This window comes from Silene latifolia, chromosome 8 (genome assembly GCF_048544455.1).
Source record: "Silene latifolia isolate original U9 population chromosome 8, ASM4854445v1, whole genome shotgun sequence".
In the NCBI taxonomy this organism is placed as follows: domain Eukaryota; kingdom Viridiplantae; phylum Streptophyta; class Magnoliopsida; order Caryophyllales; family Caryophyllaceae; genus Silene; species Silene latifolia.
Window position 1 is genome coordinate 109,986,564 of NC_133533.1, and position 20,434 is coordinate 110,006,997.

Here is a 20,434-nt window from a genome sequence, read left to right on the forward strand (position 1 = left end):
ACCAAATTCTTTCCAAAGGAATATATGTCGTGTTGGTAGAATCAACCATAAGCTAAATACGAGGAGAATAATTTTGTACTTGTTTATCGAATTAGTTTGTCTACATTAAGAACATACACAAGTAGGTTTTACTTACACTATTTTAACATATGATATTTCACAACCTTCTATTATGTTCATTTAATCAATTGTGAAAAACGTATTAAACTAAGACAGTTTTAAGTAAAAATTGCTATTGGCATTTGCATTTTGCAATGTAGCCTAGGAAATAACCTAAAAGTCTGAGGTCTGATACCATCTTAAACATTTAAAATACAAATTCTCAATTTGTCCTTTATTTACATTAATTTGTCGATATTTATACTAATACAAGCTCTTGTCTTATCGTATAAAGACCTTACTATTCCGATCTAAGGCCTTTAGAACATAACATTCTATATATCTCTAACCAAATGTGTTTGGTGTGGTGGTTGCTCACCTCATCCCTTAACCATGAGGTCAGGGGTTCGATCCCTGCCCATGGGAATGGAGCAAACTCTTTGGCCAGCCGTTTACCTCTTCGTGAGAGCACGCGCGGCGAGGGGATTATACACTGTTGTCGACGGTGGACACCCCGGTTTACACCAAAAAAAAAAAAACATTCTATATATCTCTTCTACTTCTATTCAATACAAACTATTTTATAATAATATTTCTAATTCTATTGAAATTCTTTGACATCTCACAACAAAACAAAATAAAATGGTATTTGACTATTTGTTATTATTATATTATTATATGTGGGATTTTACATTAGATGCGTATTAGTTATTGCATAAGACCGTTTACATCGTGAGACAGCCTCATTATGTAAGAAAATAACTCTTTATTAGCAATAAATAAATAACCTTTTTTTAATAAAAATAAATTATTATAGGTAAAAGCGTATTATACTATAATTTGTACAGAAGAGAGACTTTGAATGTCCTATCTAAATACTCGTATTTGTGAAACAAGAAAAAAGACAACATTTTTCTCGAAAATTGTATCATTCTCTTGTCGTATAAAGGGCTAAAATAAAGAGAGTATTATACGTATGACCAAAGTATTTGACTCTCTTGGAAAGTGGTATCATAGCCTCTCTCTTTTAAGCCAATCTTTCTCTCGAGTCACCTTCATATGTTCATACTTGTCTTCCTTTTTTGCATGAAATCGAATCTAGTCATTTATTCATTTATACCCATGAATTTTTCCACATTTAAGTCGTGATATACCGGTATATACAAATGTTCGAAACTTTTTCTAACCTTTGGGTGTGCACTCTAATTGCATTATTGATTTACTTTGTGGGTTCATTTCGAGTAAGTTTCTTATAAAAAAGCGTTTTACAGTACACATTATAAATGCGTTTACAAAATACGTTGATGTCCTTCTCAGATCACCCAAACATCATAGTTGAAAGAAGTTATTTCAGTGGGGTAATTAAGTAAATAACACATAGTTGTACCTAAGAATTGTGTAAAACCGTTTTAAAAAAGATTTTTTTTTTTACTTCATTTCAATTAAATTCGGTTCCATTTCATATATTTTTGGTATTAATTTAGACAATTTCAATCCAAAACAATAGTGCTATAGCTTGTAATTAAATATTCCTTGTTAATTCTTTCTTTCAAAAAAAAAAAATTAAATATTCCTTGTTAATATAAATATAAATATTCTTATAATTAACATTTTAAAATGTATCTCATATGTATATTATGTTAAAATATTGTTCAAAGTATATATATACAATTTCTTAATTACTACCAAAACTAAATATGAATTTTATGAATAAGATTGATGGTAGTATTATAATTCATGTAATAATTGAATTATTCACAAATTTAACTACTATTCCACTTATCCCAATAATTTGTTTGTCTATTTTTTTACGAGTATCTTTTATGAAAAATATTTCAATTAAAAATAAATAATGATTCGAGTGGAGATGAGGGAATGCTCAACTTTAAAAGTCGAGCTTGATTAAGTTAAGAGTCCCTAAAATCGAGGGTTCTACAAGAAAAAGAGACGTCTAGTTAGATTGGACACATAATGAAACATGTTTATCCATTAAAAAGATGATTAGATGATCAATCTACTTGATTAAAGCTAATTAGCTAATGTCTCTAACTATATTCTAGTATCCAAAGCTTCTTCAATTTTCTGGTTTTCTAATGTTGTACTCCATTAATTTCTGTCGTTTTTTTAGTATACTATTTGACGAAGAACTCTCTTCCTACCACTTTCTTTCTATTCCACTTTGTGATAAAGCCAAAGCCAAAAGGAGAAAGAAAGAAATAAATAAAATTGTAATCTAGCTAGTTAGCTTACAAGATAAAGAGTTGATTAAAATTATTAATAAGCATTATGATATAGGCCGGGTACCCGTTTTTCAACCACATACCCTACTTCACATAAAGATTAATTAAAATTTTTATTCCCTCCGTCCTGATCATTTGTTTACCTTTACTTTTGGCACAAAGATAAAAAAAAGAGGAATATGAGCCAATCATTAAAAGCCAAGTGATCAAATTGACTGCGAATGATCAAATTGTTCATCAAAGACATTTCCATAATAGAAAGGTAAATAACTGACCGAGATATTTTAAAATGAAATAGGTAAACAAATGACCCCGGACATAGGGTATAGATTTTATTAGTGGCCTGAGTCACGCCTATATGAGAGAGAGAAAGTTTGCTTCATAAGTCTAAGAAAATTTCATTCGAAAACCAATCGACAAATGTAACAAGTGATGGATAGCTCCTTATTGTTACCTGAATTGAAGTATATAATTCCCTCTCTTTTTTCAAAATGAAACACTTACATGTAGCTTGTCATGGCATCTTGGTATTCTTGGATTTCGAAAATCCTAAAAAATAACAAATTTATTTTAATAAAAGTATTGAAAATGATAAACTTATTTCACAAATAGGATTATAAATCTAGTTGTAACATAAGCATTGTACAACCAAGGTATAAAAATTCGAGCTTATAATGTATTCTTTCTGAGCTAATTCAAAGTTCATGTTTTTTAATGTGTAAATAGATGAGCTCAATAGTTTCTAATAAAGTTCATATTCTTTAACATAAAACTCAGATACTTTGTCACAAAGTTCAAATTTTACACCATACAACATATACAACTGCTGGCTGTATAGTTCATGAATTGAACTTATTTTAGATGTACAAAGTTAAATAGAAGGAGCAAACCTAATAATGGCCGAGATGTGGTCTAATGAAAAAACTTGGAGGGAGGATATAATTTCAAACCCCGACCTCCTACCTAAAATTAAGATAAAATTTAACATCCCTTAATCAACCAAATTTCTAATTCTTTCCTTGGTCCCTCACATACCCCTTTAAAAAAATTAAATGTATTCAAAACAAAAATAAAAACCATTTAAAAGGAGAGAAAGAAATAATACACCTAAAAAAAGAATATACTTAAGAAAAAAACAATAAGCCTCGCTTGTACTATGATTGTCACAACTCACAAGCTTGTGAGCTTTCATAACCCCTCTTCCACTTGCGCTTCCACTTACAGTTTATAAGAGGTCACAAGCTTGTGACGAAAAATGTCCATTATAAATGAGATTTTGAGTAAAAAAAATGTAGAAAGACATTGAAACCCATGAATCAAAACTTCCACATGGCTTTGGCTTCTATATCTAGAGCCCTTACACTACATAAGTAAAACCAAAGCAATCCCCCTTAAAAAGCTCCTACAAAAGCCTTCCTTTGGCCTTTCAACCAAAAAACCTACCTTAAAAACAAGAGAGAAGATGAATAAAGGGGTTTTACAAAATAATTCCCCGGTTCAACAAATGATTGCATCCGTTAATCCAAGTTTATGGAACATAAACAATTTAATTAAGCCACCTTTTATATCATCATCACCTTCCTCCTCTTCTTCAAGTATAATTACCAACAACTTCTTGGCTCCACCTCCTTATAGTAGTAATAATAATATTAATGATGTTATTATAAGTCATAATAATCATAGTTTTAATAATAATAATAATAACCTTATGCAAGCTAATCAACATAGTATGAATATGTCTACCACTTCCTCATCTTGGTTATTAGATGATGATCATCAACAAAATCTTCCATTTCATGGGTCTTGGAGCCAACTTCTCTTGTATGATTTCTATCTCTTTTGGTTTCGATATGATTATTTTAGTAGCGGAGTCAGAATTACTCGTTTCGTCTTTGTATATACCTTTTTTCCAAGGGGAAATAATTACTCTAGTAAGTCTGGAGTAACACTCATGAAAACAATATTTTTGTAGCATTTTTAGAATGCTTTTTATATCTTTTTTTTTTAAATACTACTCTTTCTTGTTGAATTTCTTATTTTGTTATATCCTATATATTTAATTTTTTATATGCTATGAACTCATTATGTAATAAACTAAAAATATGTAATTAACATTAGCAAATGTTCCAAAATAAAAAATAATAATTAACTAATAGTACTAATATAGTCTTTCAATATTTCCATTTCATTATAGGGAAGAGATTTAGTTTTATGATTAGTTAATTAGTTATCCATGTCAATCAAATCTTGTATAGTTTCTCACTTTCCCTTCCTTAGCAAACATTTTGTTTTATTTAAATACTAAATTGATCTACTTTTTGTTGTATATTCCTTAATCATCAATTGAAAGTTGATTTAGCCAAATCTCTATATTTTTCTAAAAAATTTTAATTTCATCTTAGTCTAATTTTTATAAAACCGCCTTACACCAGTATTTGTCTTTTCTATAATGGGTTATTGAATTTGCATATGCAGAGGTGGATTATTAATGGGAGAAGAAGCAAAAAGGATGGAGAATTGGGAAGAGCAACTATTGCTTCAACAACATCATAATACTCTTGTAGATCATGTGAAACAAGAGAGCTCAGTAAATAGTTATATTAACACCAACAATAATAACATTAACAATAACACAAATAATAATGTTTATATTACTCATAATAATGATAATAATCAAGAATTTCAGCTAGCAGCAAATTGGTCTTCTCAACAAATTAGTAATATTCCAGCTTCCTCTCCTCAGTCTTGTGTTACCACTACTATTAACAACACCAACATGTTGGATTTCTCTTCAAAATGTGCTAATGATAATCTTCACCCTAGGCCTAATAATAACCCTGTTCATTTCCAAGATCACTCTTCTGAGGTAAGAACTTTTTTTTTTTGAGAAGTTTTCGTGTAAAATAATAGTCGTGAGAAACTTTCATATCAACCGACTCTGAAAACATTTATATATCCAATGACTTTACCAGTCAAGCTAGTTAACATTTATCACAAAATGCATGTGTCTGAAACACTCCCATCTATGATGGGGTGAAGGATCATATGTAGTAAATATAGTGTTTTTTTTTTAAGACAATAAACTTTCATATATAAAATAAAACTACTACAAAGTGTTATAGATTGTTTTCTTAATGACTCGTAATGAAAATCAGGTTAAACCCGATAGTACTATAAAAAGACGTAAAACTTCCAATCTTATTTGCATATATGTGAAAACATTTCCAATTTTGTTTGTTGCATTGTTATTATCTATTGCTATCCAAAAATAATTAAAAATGCATAATGAATTAATGTAATTTTTTCCTAATATTCTTGTAATTGATGAATGGTTTATAATTAGTACCCGTAGAAATTTAGGAGGATAATCATATATGTAGTTAGTGAAGTAGAAGTTTAGGGTGATGAATTAATGGTCATAAACTCATTTTTCTTTTGTTTATTTGGAAATCATGAAATTTATTTCTCAAGTATTTAGAATATGATATTAATTAATCACCCTAATATTGAAATAAATATACTCCATAATTAGTTATTCAGCTAGTCTTACTTAAAACCGTGTTAACTTGAAACCTTTCACAACCTTCTCTAGTCGGTACTGAAGTTGTCTTAATTTAAGACGTTTTTAATTAAGAATTGGTGTTATTTGTTAATCCCATTTTCATTGTATATGTATTGTAGTGTACCACAGGTGGGGTACAAAAGAAAGCAAAGGTTCAACCTTCAGCAAGTCAGTCAACTTTCAAGGTAAACCTTATTAAACAAATTACAATCTAATTACATAAGTTATAATTCCTTGTATATATCACCATCATTACTCTACAAATCTTTCAATCTCACAAAAGCACAACTACAAAAACACAAATCTTTCAATTTCACATGAAAAACAATACATACACCTACTATGTGTGTAACCCTTGTTGTCTTTCTCTTTATGTCTATTTCTTCCAAGCTTTTTTATTCTCTCTTTCTTCACCAACCTATATGTTTGTCTTCTCAATTCCCATCCATCCATGTATTATACAAGATAACATGCTAGTACTAGACATTATCCTTTTTTCCCCTTGCATACTTGCATATAAGATTCAAAATAAAACAATTAGTGTCGAGTTAAGATGGACTAGTCACTGGGTGGTACTAATTTCGATATAAATATACTCACATTTAATAATACGAAGTTTAAAATGAACATAACAATGGATGAGAATATGACTGTACTCAAACTCAGTATCACCTGTCGGGTGACTGCACATCGTTATTGTGTTTAGGTAAAATTATATCATTATACATTATTTTGTTGATTATCCTTCTCAATGTTGGGAAAAAAACAGGTGAGGAAGGAGAAATTAGGAGATAGGATTACTGCCCTTCATCAACTTGTTTCTCCATTTGGAAAGGTAAGAAATCGTTTGATTAAAATACCTCTTACAAATAATAAATATGGTAAATAAATAATTGAAACGAAAGGAGTACGTATCATAGTGACAATTTGTTTTGGGAGTTACTAACTCCAATTACTTGCTTCCAATTACTTGTACTAGTAGTGTTGTGCGTCATTATGAACAAGCATACAATTAAGTGATCAATGTACGTAAGACGTACAATTATTATTATATGTTTACTTAGCAATCTTATCAACTGAGCAGTTTAACATAATTATTGTAGTAATTTGTGAGCATGATTGCAAACATGTAGATCGATCTTTTTAGATGCATCTCATAAAGTCTTAAAGTTAATTTCCCATATACTATATCATACTTTGTTTGTTACTCCATTTGTCAATCTTTTTTCAATATAACTTTTCATCTTTTTCCACACAAAAATTGTGACCATAATATGCTTTTATCAGTTGGTCTCCTTTAAGACAGTCATATCCATTTTAAGTTTAAAACATGTCAAATATTAACTCATATTATTAAATGAGACTTGTCATTTCTAAGATATTTGAGCTATTTCATTATTAAGATGAATATATCGGTCTTAAACAAGAAATTATGTTTATTTACCTACATTCATCTCTTTTGCAGACTGACACGGCTTCCGTGTTGTTAGAAGCCATTGGATACATTAGATTCCTTCAAAGTCAAGTTGAGGTAATTAAGGATGAGTTATACAAAGATTGATCAATTATAAATACGGAGTAGAGTATGACATAAATAAAAAATTGTTATTAATAATTTAAGTTTGGACATATTAAATTTTTAATCCCAATTTGTCATTTTTCTATAATAATCTCGACTTTACATCATCTATTTGTGTTGTGCATTATATCATCCTCATTATTCCCATATGATTGGATTTATGATATCAATTAGATCGATCTACAAGGCAGGAAACCTATCAACCGAAAGTTTAAGCTGATGGTTAAGACTCAATCAATGATTCTACGGAATAGATAATTTTAGGATGCTATATATATACATATTCTAAACTCTAAAGTAGATTTCTTATGGAATGATGTGCAGGCCCTTAGTCTTCCATATTTGACTAATGGAGCAGGAAGCAAGAAGCAGCCACACACTGTAAGACCATTGTCCTTGTCCATGAAGATACATTCATTTTCTATATGTTCAAATTGCCCTAATGTCCTAGAGTTAGTAACAACAAAGAATTAATTGTTGCAATAATTCTCAGTCTCAAAATCACCCTTTCACATTATTATTATTCATAGTTAACCCGATTCAAATTATTCTATAAGGAAGAGTATTACATAATGCGACATAGTTATATATATTTATCAAGTTTTCTTACATATGCCCTAACGGTACATTGATACAAATTTACCCTAATATCAGTTTTTCTAATGATAACTTAAATATGATAAGATTGATAAGATATTTCTCGATAGTTATGATAAAAATGAGTATATTTGAATATCTCGTGAGAATAGTTTGTGAATTATCCTTACGAAAGTTTTATTGTATCAACTACAATAATTAATCATCTTTTCTTTGCTTTAATTTGTAGGGTGAAGGGGAAAGAAAGTGTATATTTCCTGAAGACCCTGGTCAGGTAAAGCTTTATTGGATCAATGCCCCCTTTTTTTAGGGCATGCACTTATAAACATTGCATTTTCATATTGAAATTAAAGTTATTGTCCACTTTTTCTTCCCTTTTAGTTTGTGATTCTTTTTAGAAACAAGCTTTTAAAAAGTGGAAAAAAAAAGAATTAGTTTTTTAAAATATGATAAATTGTAGCCTTAATAATAGTATTATTATAATTTTATTTGACTTAATTTAGCTTTTAAATTTAAGACGAATATGTCGATCTTAAACAAGAATTTGTGATGATATTAATGTTCATATGCTTTTACTTTGATGCTACAGCTCTTAAATGAGAACAGCTTGAAGAGAAAAGGAGGTCCTGTTCAGGTAAATTAACATGCATCTTCTGAACTTTTTTCTCCTTTTTCTTAAGTTTGTTATATTGAATTCTATCGTGAAATAATAATGTGATCTAATAAAATAGTTGACAAAATTCAGAAATATATTTGTTATGCATGCATGCATGCATAATCTCTATTTATTAATTTCATAAAAAACATTGTTAAGATATGTAAAACTAAAATCATTGTATTCATATTGAAAAATATTCACCATAACAAAGATTCACATTGTAGTACGTACGTTTATAAAGTGAAATTTATAATCAGAGTAACATTGTAGCTAGTAAAATTTATAAATACGAATGCAGCATAATCCCGTTATATACTAAGAGAATGGGCGAAATGAAAGTTTGTCCTCAAAATGAATTCTCTTAATTAAATAAGTTTTTCCCTGTCTCAATTAAGTAGTTTGCATATAATTTACCTCCTTTTATTTACTTTAATTTACCTTACTTTATTATCTTGGTTAATTTTATTTTATAGGAGTTACATGAAGAAGCAAAGGACTTAAGGAGTAAGGGGTTGTGCCTAGTCCCAATATCATGCACAATGCACGTAGGGAGTGACAATGGAGCTGATTATTGGGCTCCAGCGTTCGGAGGCGGTTTCCGGTAGACCCTAGACCGTAGACGACAGTAGAATTCTGAACCATCGGCTCCGCACGAGAGCCACGCACGGCACACTTGAGCTTTAAAATGAAACAATATATACCATCATGAGCAGTCAATCTGCCCAACTAATTTCCATAGAACAAGGTTGATTGCTCATGATGCTATGTAACAATATTTCATTTAATTGCTTTCAAGTGTGTTGTTCATTTCAATTATATGTTTTAAGCAGCTAGTTGTTTCAATTTAGTTTCAACAATAAGTTACTTTTTTTTTATTAATCTTTCGATCATTTATTGTGATATCATGATGTATTAATGTGTTTGTCAATCTAAAATTAAGATGGCTAATGATAGAACGTTATCAAATGATATTCAATTTCGACATCACCCTCTCACATGCCCTTATGTAAATCCATCATTTTAGTGGCTTCTTATATATTGCATGTGAGAGCATGGCATCGAAATTGGATACCACCTAGGTTGCGCCATCTTATTTTCATTAGTCATATATGGCTGAAAGTAGACTTGGCAAGAGCAAGTCGTATCGTGTTCGTGTCAACTTTGAACGGGTTACCACTACCCTAACCCTAATCCGACTCATTTACATAAACAAGTCATTTGTCTCAACCCTAACACAACCCATTTAATTTTCTATAACTCAACCCGACCCGTTTAACCCATTTATCTTTAAGCATGTTATTTTTAACTCGTCCTAAAAATGATGAATGAAAATGATTATTTTTAAGTTGTTTGGTTAATTATTGACTCAGCCCAAGTATATTATGACACTTTTAGATAAATTGGGTGTTCATGTAAAAAAAGTTCAACCCTAACCCGATCCATTTAATTTTTATGTCGCGTCCGTGTCAACCTAATTATATAAATGCATCACAATGTCTTAACCCTAACCTTCTAACTTCGTGTCGAGTTTGTATCGTATTTTCTTATCGTATCAATGATTGTCACCTCTAGTCAAAAGATTGCAAGTAGTCTTAAACGACAATGTTGCACCCGAGAGGACAAGAAGACCACAATAACTCAATAATCTGGATGCATATCTGGTGCAGCCCAATAGAATGAGAAGTAGATCAGAGGTGGCCCATGTACAAAGATAGCCCTAACTTGTCCAAGGACATGAATCACATGACCATTGGGGCTAGGCTAAAACTAGAATCCAATTGTTATTTGTCATCGACGAATTAATTCAAATCTATTAGAGTGTAAACTCATATCTCACCTCGGTAGAATAAAGATGAAAGCTCATTTTTATAGGTGTCTTCGAAATATAATAGTAAGAGGTTTTTTTGGAAAGGAGCCAAGGATAAATCCGTGAGGGTTTAGCCCAAAACGGACAATATCGTACTATTATGGGTTGTGGACACAGATCCAGCAGAGGCCCAGCAACGAGGTATTCACGCTTCCGCACAACAAAATCATTGACAAATAATTTAATCGACAAATTGAAATTCCATCCATGAGTTTGGCAAGCTATCTAGGGATTACTTCACCCGATTAAAATAGAGGTGGAAATAAAAGGTGGTTGTGAGAGGTCACTGAAGGTGTGGCTTATTATTGGTCGTCCAGGCTGGCTGATTCGTGACGATGTTTTTCATCTGGCGAGGACTCGTGCTTATATGTGGTGGTTGGATGAGAGTGAAATGGATATGGAAATGGGTATGTTGATTGTTGAAGCCGATTCTCTCCTATGACGTCGAGTGTTGAAACCGTTCTTTCTAGTAACCGCTTTGTGGTAAATCCACAAGACCCAAGTACCGAAGCGCAGTCACTTGACAAGAGATAAACATATTGATTGAAATACATTTATAAACCCTTTTGGTCAGATACACAGAAGAGAGTAAGATGAGGTAAATAACCCATAAAAGTAAAAGAAAAACATCACAAGTTTGAGGTTCAGTTCTGAATGAAGTAATAAAGAATCTAAACTTGATACAAACTTTGTGCTTACTATTTTAAAAGAAGCCTGTGGAACAATTACTCCCTTGTTTCCCGCGGCATTGCAGTGGTTCTAACCATGGTACTAAATCTCGGTTTGAGACTTGTTCCTGCATTGCCGATTGAGGCTTGACTCGGTTGTTGATATCATGCCTTTTAACCATCTACTTTGGGTTGCTAATCCCTTTCTTGAGTAGATTTCCAAATTTCCTGTACAATGGCTTTTTCTTCTTCTGCAATTTTGACTCAGCGCTCGATCCATTTTCAGACATTTGGTCATTCGGATCTAGGCTCTCGCCGTTTTCTGCCTTGGATTCAGCTTCGTCGTCGAATGAACCCTGTTCTGTATCCATTTCAGTTGAATAATCCCTATCAACTTTATAACTTTCCCACATTTTTGCTTCAGATTCCGGAGTTTCATCTTTCAACTTCTCTTTATTCTCAGGTGTCCTAGGCGGTTTCCCGTTAACTTCCTCAGGATATAATCCGTCTTCTACCGTGTCCTTTTCCTGAGACTTGTGCTCTCCCCAGTGTCCGTTTTCCTCAGAAAACTCTACCACTTTCGGAAGCAAGTCGTACTCTTTTTCAGTATCGGAGATGTCCCCATTCTCGTTGTTTTCATGACGGGTTTTGGCTTCTTCAAGCAATTTGGAAAGTTCATCAATTTTCCAAACATTAGCATCTTCTGCTGCACGCAACTCCTCATTTTCTCTCTTTATATTCACAAGTTCAGTTTCTTTGTCGCGTAAATTGTCTTTCAATTTCAAGCAATCAGCCTCGGCTTCTTCAAGTGCTTCCTTTAAAGAACCCGCTTCTGACCTCACATCCCTGATTGAATTCTTCAACTGAGACCCTTCGTCTTGCACAGTTCGAGCCCTTTCTTCAGCTTCCCTATGCAAATGCACTAACCTCATTATTTCTTTCTCCATAGAAGACTTCTCTTCTTCTAACCTCTTTACACAGTTCAGTAGCTCCAGCTCCTCTACCTTGGATTTTTCTAATGAGTTAGTGAGATGGTCGATTTCGTGTTTTGCTTCATCGAGCATGCTCTCATACTTGTCACTCGATGCCTTAAAAGCCACCTTCAAATCTTCCATTTGGGTATCAAACCCTAATTTAGATTGTTCCACCGTGCTTGTCAAATGATCAATCTCTCGTTTTGAATCTTCAAGCATGGCCTCGTACTTTTCACTAGTTCCCTTTACAACCAGCTGGAGATGTTCTATCTGAGTCTCGAAGTTATCTTGCTCGTCTTGACTTGAGATCAATCTCTCTTTGATTTCCCTTGCTTCAGCCGAAACTTCATGCAAAGCATTCGCCAAGCTCTCCATAGCCATCTTGCTCTTCTCCTCTTCTTCTTTCAAGGTTTCCACCTCATTTATAAGTTTATTTTTTTCTTCCAGAAGATTCTGAACACTGTTAGTAGCCAACTTCTCATTCTCCAGAGCTCGAGCCTTCTCCTCCTTTACGGTCTCAAGTTCAGATTTCACAGATTCAACCACTTCATTTTCTTTCGTGAGACGAGATTCTAATGCCTCTATGTCGTCTTTTCGTCTCACAAGTGAGATTTCTAACAAGGACACCTTTTCTTTAAGAGCAGCAACTTCACATTCGGCCTCATGAAGCAAGTCACTGTTTCCCTCTAATTGCTTCATAACCGACTCCAATGATTCTGATGTCGATCTCTCCAAACTCGTTGTTTGTTCCACCTTGAAGTTCAGCTCCTCGGCCCTCCTCTTCCACTCGTCCAGTGAATTCAAAGCATAAGATTCAGCCATTCTCGCTGCTTCCAACTCAACATTCAGCTGTTCATATAACTCCTCTTTCTTAGCCAGCTTCTCCTTGAAGCTTTCAGCCACTTCTAGTTCTTGCTTTAGAGAATGCACATCCGCTTCCAAATTTCTCATAATTTCCTCATTGAACTTCTCTTTTTCAATCAGCTCCTCCCCCATACTCTCGGCTTTCTCAAGTTTTTGGTTTAGTGAACCAGTTTCTGCATTAAGCTTCATCACAGTCTGCTCATAGAAAGCCTCCTTCTCTACCGCCTTTTCCTCGAACTCTTTGGCCATTTCAAGCTCTTGTTTTAAGGACTCAATCTCAGACTTCTGTTCACTGAGAATAATATCTCGAGACTTCTCACTTTCAATCAAAGCTTGTTCAGAGGCCTTTGCCTTCTCAAGCTCTTGGTTTAATGAATCGATCTCCGACTTTAATTCAATAATAGTGATCTCCTGAGACTTTTCTCTCGCAACCACAACTTGTTCAGAGGCCTTTGCCTTCTCAAGCTCTTGTGTTAAACAATCGATCTCCGACTTCAGTTGAGTGATAACAATGTCATGAGACTTCTCTCTCTCAACCATTTCTTCTTCAGAGACCTTAGCCTTCTCAAGATCTTGCTTTAAGGAATCGATCTCCGACATTAGTTCAGCAACGCTAATGTCCCGAGACTTCACTCGCTCAACCATATCTTCTTCAGAAGCCTTTGCCTTCTCAACGTCTTGTTTCAAAGAATCAATCTCCGACTTTAGTTCGCTGACAATAATGTCCTGAGACTTCTCTCTCTCAATCATATCTTGTTCACAGGCCTTTGCCTTCTCAAGCTCTTGGTTTAGAGAATCGATCTCTGACTTAAGTTCAGTGATGATAATTTCCCGAGACTTTTCTTTCTCAACCAAATCTCGTTCAGAAGCCTTTGCATTCTCAAGCTCTTGTTTTACTGAATCAATCTCCGACTTTAGTTCACTGGCGATAATATCCCGAGACTTCTCCCTCTCAACCATCTCTTGTTCAGAGGCCTTTCCCTTCTCAAGCTCTTGTTTCAATGAATCAATCTCTGACTTCAGTTCCGTTATGATAATATCCCGAGACTTCTCTCGATCAACCAAATCTTGTTCAAAAGCCTTTCCCTTCTCAAGCTCTTGTTTCAAAGAATCAATCTCCGACTTCAGTTCAATGACGGTCATGTCCTTAGTCTTCTCTCTCTCAACCAAATCTTGTTTGGAGGCCTTTTCCTTCTCAAGATCCTGTACAAAAGAGTCCAAGTCTGATTTAAGTCCTTCAATGGTCTTCTCATAAGACATTCCCTTCTCAACGAAATCTAGCTCACAAGTCCGAGCCTTCTGAAGATCCTGTTCTCGTGAAGCTAATTCTGATGTCATTTCCGACACAATCTTTTCATAAGACTTCTCCTTCTCAATGAAATCCTCCCCGCATTTGTTAGCCTTATCAAGCTCCTCTCTGAGTGATTCCAATTCTGATTTCAAATCGACGATATTCTTTTCATAAGCTTTTTCCTTCTCAGTAACCTCTTTTTCAAAGTTCTTAGCCTTTTCAAGCTCATCTCTCAATTCCACAACCAGCCCTTTCTCGAAAGATTCATTCTCGGCCTTTGACTCTAGCACACCCTTCAATTTCGCCAGTTCAGCAGAGAGGAACTCGACTTTCTCAGCCTGAATTTCAGCAATCTTGGTGGCATCATCAGCATGAACAAGAGCCTGGTTCTTGGTCTCAGTGACCATGGCTAGCTCTTGCTTAACTCTTTGGAGCTCCTCATTAACATTGACAAAACCCGTCATATCCTCCTCTTTCTTCTGAGCAGCCTCAGTATGGGCCTTTTCCAATTCAATAGCCCGGGATTTCTCAACCTCAAAAGACTCTTCGGCATTTTTTTGAGCCACCAATGCCTGCTGGAGTTTCTCGTTAGCCTCATCAGCTAGGTTTTTAGCCTCTTTTAAATCGGCAAGCGCTTGACTCTTTTCTTTTTCAGTTGAAACCAGCTTTTCCTTCGCTTTCTTCAAATCATCTTGTGCAATTTGTAACTGGGCCTGTAACTCTGATGGCTTATTTATCTTTGGTTGTGTTTTCTGTTCAGAGCAAACACAAATATGTAAACTAGAAATAAGAGTCATGTTGATCTCAGCAAACAATATTTAGATACCTACTAAGTTGCAGTAGATGGACGGAAAGTTACTACGGTTAACATTACCCCACGTCCCCACTGCCTCGAAGGCTCCTTAGTCCTGCCTATGACAAGGTAAGGGGTCCCATAAACTGTGAACTTAAAACAACAATAAAATTACCCAAGTGCCTCAATAGCTCCTGCAAATTGTGGGGTAAGGGGGGGGTCGGATGAAAACAACCGAATTAAAAAATAGGAATGGCCCGTTTCTACATTGGGATTCGCATCAAGTGAAGTTTGATCTAATCAAAAGTTCAGCAGAACAGTTCAGTTCAACATACATCTGGTGTAGAACCCCTGGATGAAGACCGGCTGACTGGCCTTGAAGTAACCGTCTTTGGAGATGGCCGATCAAGCGAAAACCTTGGATTAGGCGAAGGCGAATCAGCATCAGATTTTAGTGATGTTGAGCTTACTAATTTTCCTCTAGGTGTAATTGTTGAAGGCTTGCTAACAGGAGTCTGAAACAGTCCAGTTCTACACATAATTCAACAATGTGATCATCAGACATTGCACTTCTAGATCAGATTAAATTTCATAAAAATACACACAAAACATAAAAACTCGAAAAACAATTGTGAAAACAACAATGCCACTAATATAACAAGTAGTACAGTCTACAAATGTATGGAATTCAACGGAACGGAGGGAGTAGTACCCATGTTATACAAAAAATTGGGAAATGGTCAACAAAAAGTAGATCCAAACCAAAATTTGAATTCTTGATGCAGAATTCTGAATTGGGTTTCCACAATTTCATCAAAATTATTCAATTAATCAACCAATCACAATCTTATTGACAGATACAGTACATTGTAAATGCAGTAACAGTGTAATTCCCAGAAAAATGCAGTAATTAATCAACAAAATTCCTGGATTTCTTTCCTTTTCTGTCTTCAAATTCTTCTGAATTTCAGTTAAACATAATTAATCAACAAAATGCAGTAATTCCCAGAAAAAAAGATCAAAACTTTATCATCAGTATTATGAACAGATGCTACATTACAAAATTACAAGATCAGAAAACAATAACTAACCAATTAAATTACAATATTAGGCAATTTAAGAAGAAAATGCAGTAATTAATCAACAAAAATTCTTCAATTTCTTTGCTTTTCTGTCTACAAAATATTTAGATAATTCAGTTAACCAAAAATTCAGTAACACCCAGAACAAGATCAAAACTTGATCATCAGAATTGTTAACAAATAGTACATTACAAATTTACATAATCAAATAACATCAAAAATTCAAAATAAAACAATGAAATTAAACAGAAACCCACATCAGATCTAGGAAACATAAACTGAAAAAAAATGTACTTACTTTGTCTTCGAAGACATTTTACCCACCAAAAGTCAAACTAAAAAATTCTTAATTAACAACAAAATTAAATCTTTTAACTAATGTTGTTATTAATGTAGAAATTAGTTGCTATAAAAATGGAATAATATTTAGGGAAATAATAATAATGATGAGAGTGTTAAATGTAGGTTTGTGGGAGAGAAAAAGACTGGAGAAGAAGTATGCAATGCAATGATGCATCAGTTGAGTTGTGTTGTATTGTTATTTAGTTACTCTTTTGTGTTTCATGTCAACTTCCTTGCTTTCCTTTTCTTTCTGTTTCCTCTACCATTCCAAATCACTCAAACTACTTTGGTGCCCACTACTATTATTGTGGATTTGTGATTGTACCAAAATACCCTTCATTTTTTTCAAATAAAAAAAAAAAAAAAAAACTTGAATTTTTTTGGGGGAAAAAGAGATGGATTTGATTTAAAGTGTGATAGATTTAAATAAAAGAACTCTAATCTTTAAATCACTTTATTAATTTCTTAGCCTTATCTTATTTTATTAATATAAAAGAATATTAAATTAAAATATAATATAGTAAGAAATTTAAATGTCTACAAAGGTTATAAAACAATAAAATGTTTTCTAAAAAAATTATCGCGTTGGTTAGTTTTGAAGGTAGCAATCGAGTCGCTTGGACGGGCTCAAATCACGTCTGGTCAGGTCATATCGGATCATGACTTCCGGCGGGTTAGTCGGGTCATATCAGACCATGACTTCGGACCGGGCTTAAATGTCTACAAAGGTTATAAAACATTTTTTTTTTGTATACAGGTCCAGGTTACGAGTCATCACGGATCGGTTCGGTTTCGAGTTGGTAATCGATTTTTGTCGTCTTATGGGTCATCATCAGACAGGTTGAGTCGATTTCAATTTGTAACATTTTCGAATCTTATCGGGTTCGGATCGGCTCGGGCTTACCAGCTCTAGGTAATGCACTTGAGCATAGATGAGATCAACTCTTTTAAAGGTCTTAAGCTTAATGTTTAATTGTTTATATAGTAAACAAGATTAACATGAGGTAGATAGTACGATTTGGTTCATAAATTCCGAACATAATTAAATTTTGGATAGTATAATGTTAACGAATTATAATTAGCACACATCATTAATATATCTCATTAGCAGAAATTATAAAAAATAATGATTAGTAGATATCATGACACTCAAAACTAAAATCATGTACTAGTGGATATGTTATTTGATTATAATGCTAATAAAGCAGCATATCATGAAAAAAAATGTTAAAGAGAGTGCATAAGTTTTATATGTGAAATTAACTTATACTTAGATGAAGAACTATAAAAATATAAGAATTGACCTTACATTACATATAGTGTATTCCATCAACTTTTTTGGACCAATAACATCATGTTTTTTTCTTACAAATTTTCGATAATTAACTTAGTAGCCGTTATAAATATCAGTTAATTTAACCGTAAAATGTTGTATGATAATATTCATAGAAAGTTTAACTTTCCAATGACAATCAAACAAGCTTGTTAATCGCAAAAGTTATCTAATGAAATCTCCATGATAATACTCCCTCTCATCCAGACCAAAGGTTACAGTTGCTTTTTGGCACTATTCATAGTCGTAGGGAATCTTTGTTATTATTCTTAATGTATAAGACAAAATATAGTCATGTGAGATCTTGTTTGATTTATCGTCATGAATGCTATAAGAATATTAAATTTTTATAATTTTTAATAATGTGTAACTAAAGATATGCGCGTTACAAAACACGTCATAAACCGTGTGTGATAAAGAATCAGAATCCTTTGGCCCCATGCGGATGGGAGGAAGTATTAACTAGTTGGAGATTTCATTAAAATAAAATGTTGTATGTTAATATTCATAGAAATTAGGGTCAAATAATTGTTATCTAATGAAATCTGCAACTAGTTAATCTCAAAAATGTATGACTTGCTTCCTCACAAAAAAGGGAACTGATCTTAGACTTTTTCTTCAGCTACCTAGTAGTCAATGAGTATATTATATAACCTGTTGTATGCAGTTGTATGATGCAAAATCCGAGCTGTGTATTAAGTTTTCGAGTTTTGTTTAAAAGAATTTGGGCAATGCTGTAAAGTTTTTGAACTCACAAACTTAAACATAAAAAAATAACCTCTTACAAAACTCAGAAAAATTACACATAAACTCAGATTAATATATAGGGTTGTATAATACTTATTATACAACTGATTATATAGTATTATTTGTGGTAGTTTTAGCGCAATTAGTATCAACATATCACAAAGTTTATGACTACTTTAACTTCCTAGTTTATGACTTACTTGCTTACAAAAGTCGTATTGATGGTATACTTTCTTAAACACGGCCTAATTTATTCGGTTCTACACATTTAATATCGCTAACAACCGATTGTCACTAACTAACCGATCCATCCATCAATCTGGCAAGTGATAGTCTACAATCTACAGCTCGTAGAAGATCAAACATATGCAATACTAATACACATGGTGTGGGTCCAAATTTCCAAATGACACGCACGAGTTGTGACCTATTTAAAAATGGTTCAATTGTCATGTGAATAGTAATATCACGGTCGATGAACATGTCTTTTGTTCCTAAATTAACAAATCTCATAAAAATAATAATAATGTCATAAATCATAATAAAATGGTGTCTGTCTATGATCTAAGGCTATCAGCCAGTTAATAAGTTTGCTGTCCACAGCTTTGCACATGTGACCATTTTAACAAAACACTCCCCTTTAGTTTGGGAATATATGGTCTACGAATATTCTTATTATGTTGTTCAGATCTTAGATAAAGGAACTTATTATTGATAGTTTCACATAATGGAAAAGATGGGTAAGATCGTGTTTTTTTTTTTTTTTTTTTTTTTTTTTTTTTTTGCTGAAGGTAGTTGAATTGAATCGAATTGAGTTGAATGAAACTAAATTTAATTAAGGTTAGTTGAAATTAATAGAGCTGAAACTAGCTGAGTTGAGTGGAAAGAGAGATAAAATTAAGCCGGAAAGAATAGAGCCTAAGTCCATAGGACAGGTGTGATTCCTCGAATCCGGTTTGATCATAGTTTCAAATATTGCTTTTTATTTTTATATCACGATATCCATTGTCATTACTCATTACCAAATTTTGACAATCTCACCTTCATCCTACCTAGGAGTGATAACGAGATGAGACAGCTCGCGAACAATTTGAGATCGGCCCGGTCGAAGCTAGGCTCGAGAGGTTAACGAGTCAAGCCGAGTAAATGCTAGCTCGACTCGAAAAGCTCGCAAGCGGCTCGAACATCTGTGATTAGATAAGATATTGCTCATAATTTATAAAAATATTTTATCATAATTATATCATTGTATCACAAGTCACACATATCAAATGTCTCACTAATTTGAAAAATATTTTTACATATAACCTTTGAGTCTTGTTATTAAAAATATCGAAAGAAAAAAAATCAAAGATTATATATAGCCTCTATTTGAGCGTATTAAAGCTCGCAAGCTTGATAAATAGCACATTTTTTTTAAATTAGGGTAAGCTCGAGCTCGAGTTATAGTTCTTTAGCACAAGCCGATGAAGGCCAAATACGGGCTCCCCTTGACTCTTTAACACCCCTAAATTCTACAAGTCATTCCGAATATTCCTACTATGTTCAGATTTGTGATTATAGATGGTTTGTTAGGTACTTTTTTTTTTTTTTTTTTTTTTGCAGCAGTAAAGAAAGTGTTTTACATTCTAGTGATACAGCCCACTAGGCCATACCTATAACTACAACATAAAACCCCGAAGTACTACTAATAACATAAACTAAAACAACAAGGTAAATGCATCGGCTATCTATAACG

General features: G+C 33.2%; 2 protein-coding genes across 2 annotated transcripts; one reads left to right on the forward strand and one right to left on the reverse strand.

Annotated features, from left to right (window-relative positions):
* Positions 1–3,704: 3,704 nt before the first annotated feature.
* Positions 3,705–9,635, forward strand: LOC141597289 (transcription factor bHLH68-like). The gene is made up of 9 exons (XM_074417685.1): positions 3,705–4,160; positions 4,815–5,205; positions 6,021–6,086; positions 6,671–6,736; positions 7,367–7,432; positions 7,805–7,861; positions 8,307–8,351; positions 8,667–8,711; positions 9,209–9,635. The coding sequence occupies exons 1-9, from the start codon at positions 3,802–3,804 to the stop codon at positions 9,338–9,340; spliced, it is 1,227 nt and encodes a 408-aa protein (XP_074273786.1). The 5' UTR covers positions 3,705–3,801; the 3' UTR covers positions 9,341–9,635.
* Positions 9,636–11,141: 1,506 nt separating this feature from the next.
* LOC141597290 (uncharacterized) lies at positions 11,142–16,915 on the reverse strand. The gene is made up of 3 exons (XM_074417686.1): positions 16,573–16,915; positions 15,528–15,723; positions 11,142–15,151 (listed from the first exon to the last, which is right to left on the reverse strand). The coding sequence occupies exons 1-3, from the start codon at positions 16,587–16,589 to the stop codon at positions 11,453–11,455; spliced, it is 3,912 nt and encodes a 1,303-aa protein (XP_074273787.1). The 5' UTR covers positions 16,590–16,915; the 3' UTR covers positions 11,142–11,452.
* Positions 16,916–20,434: the final 3,519 nt, after the last annotated feature.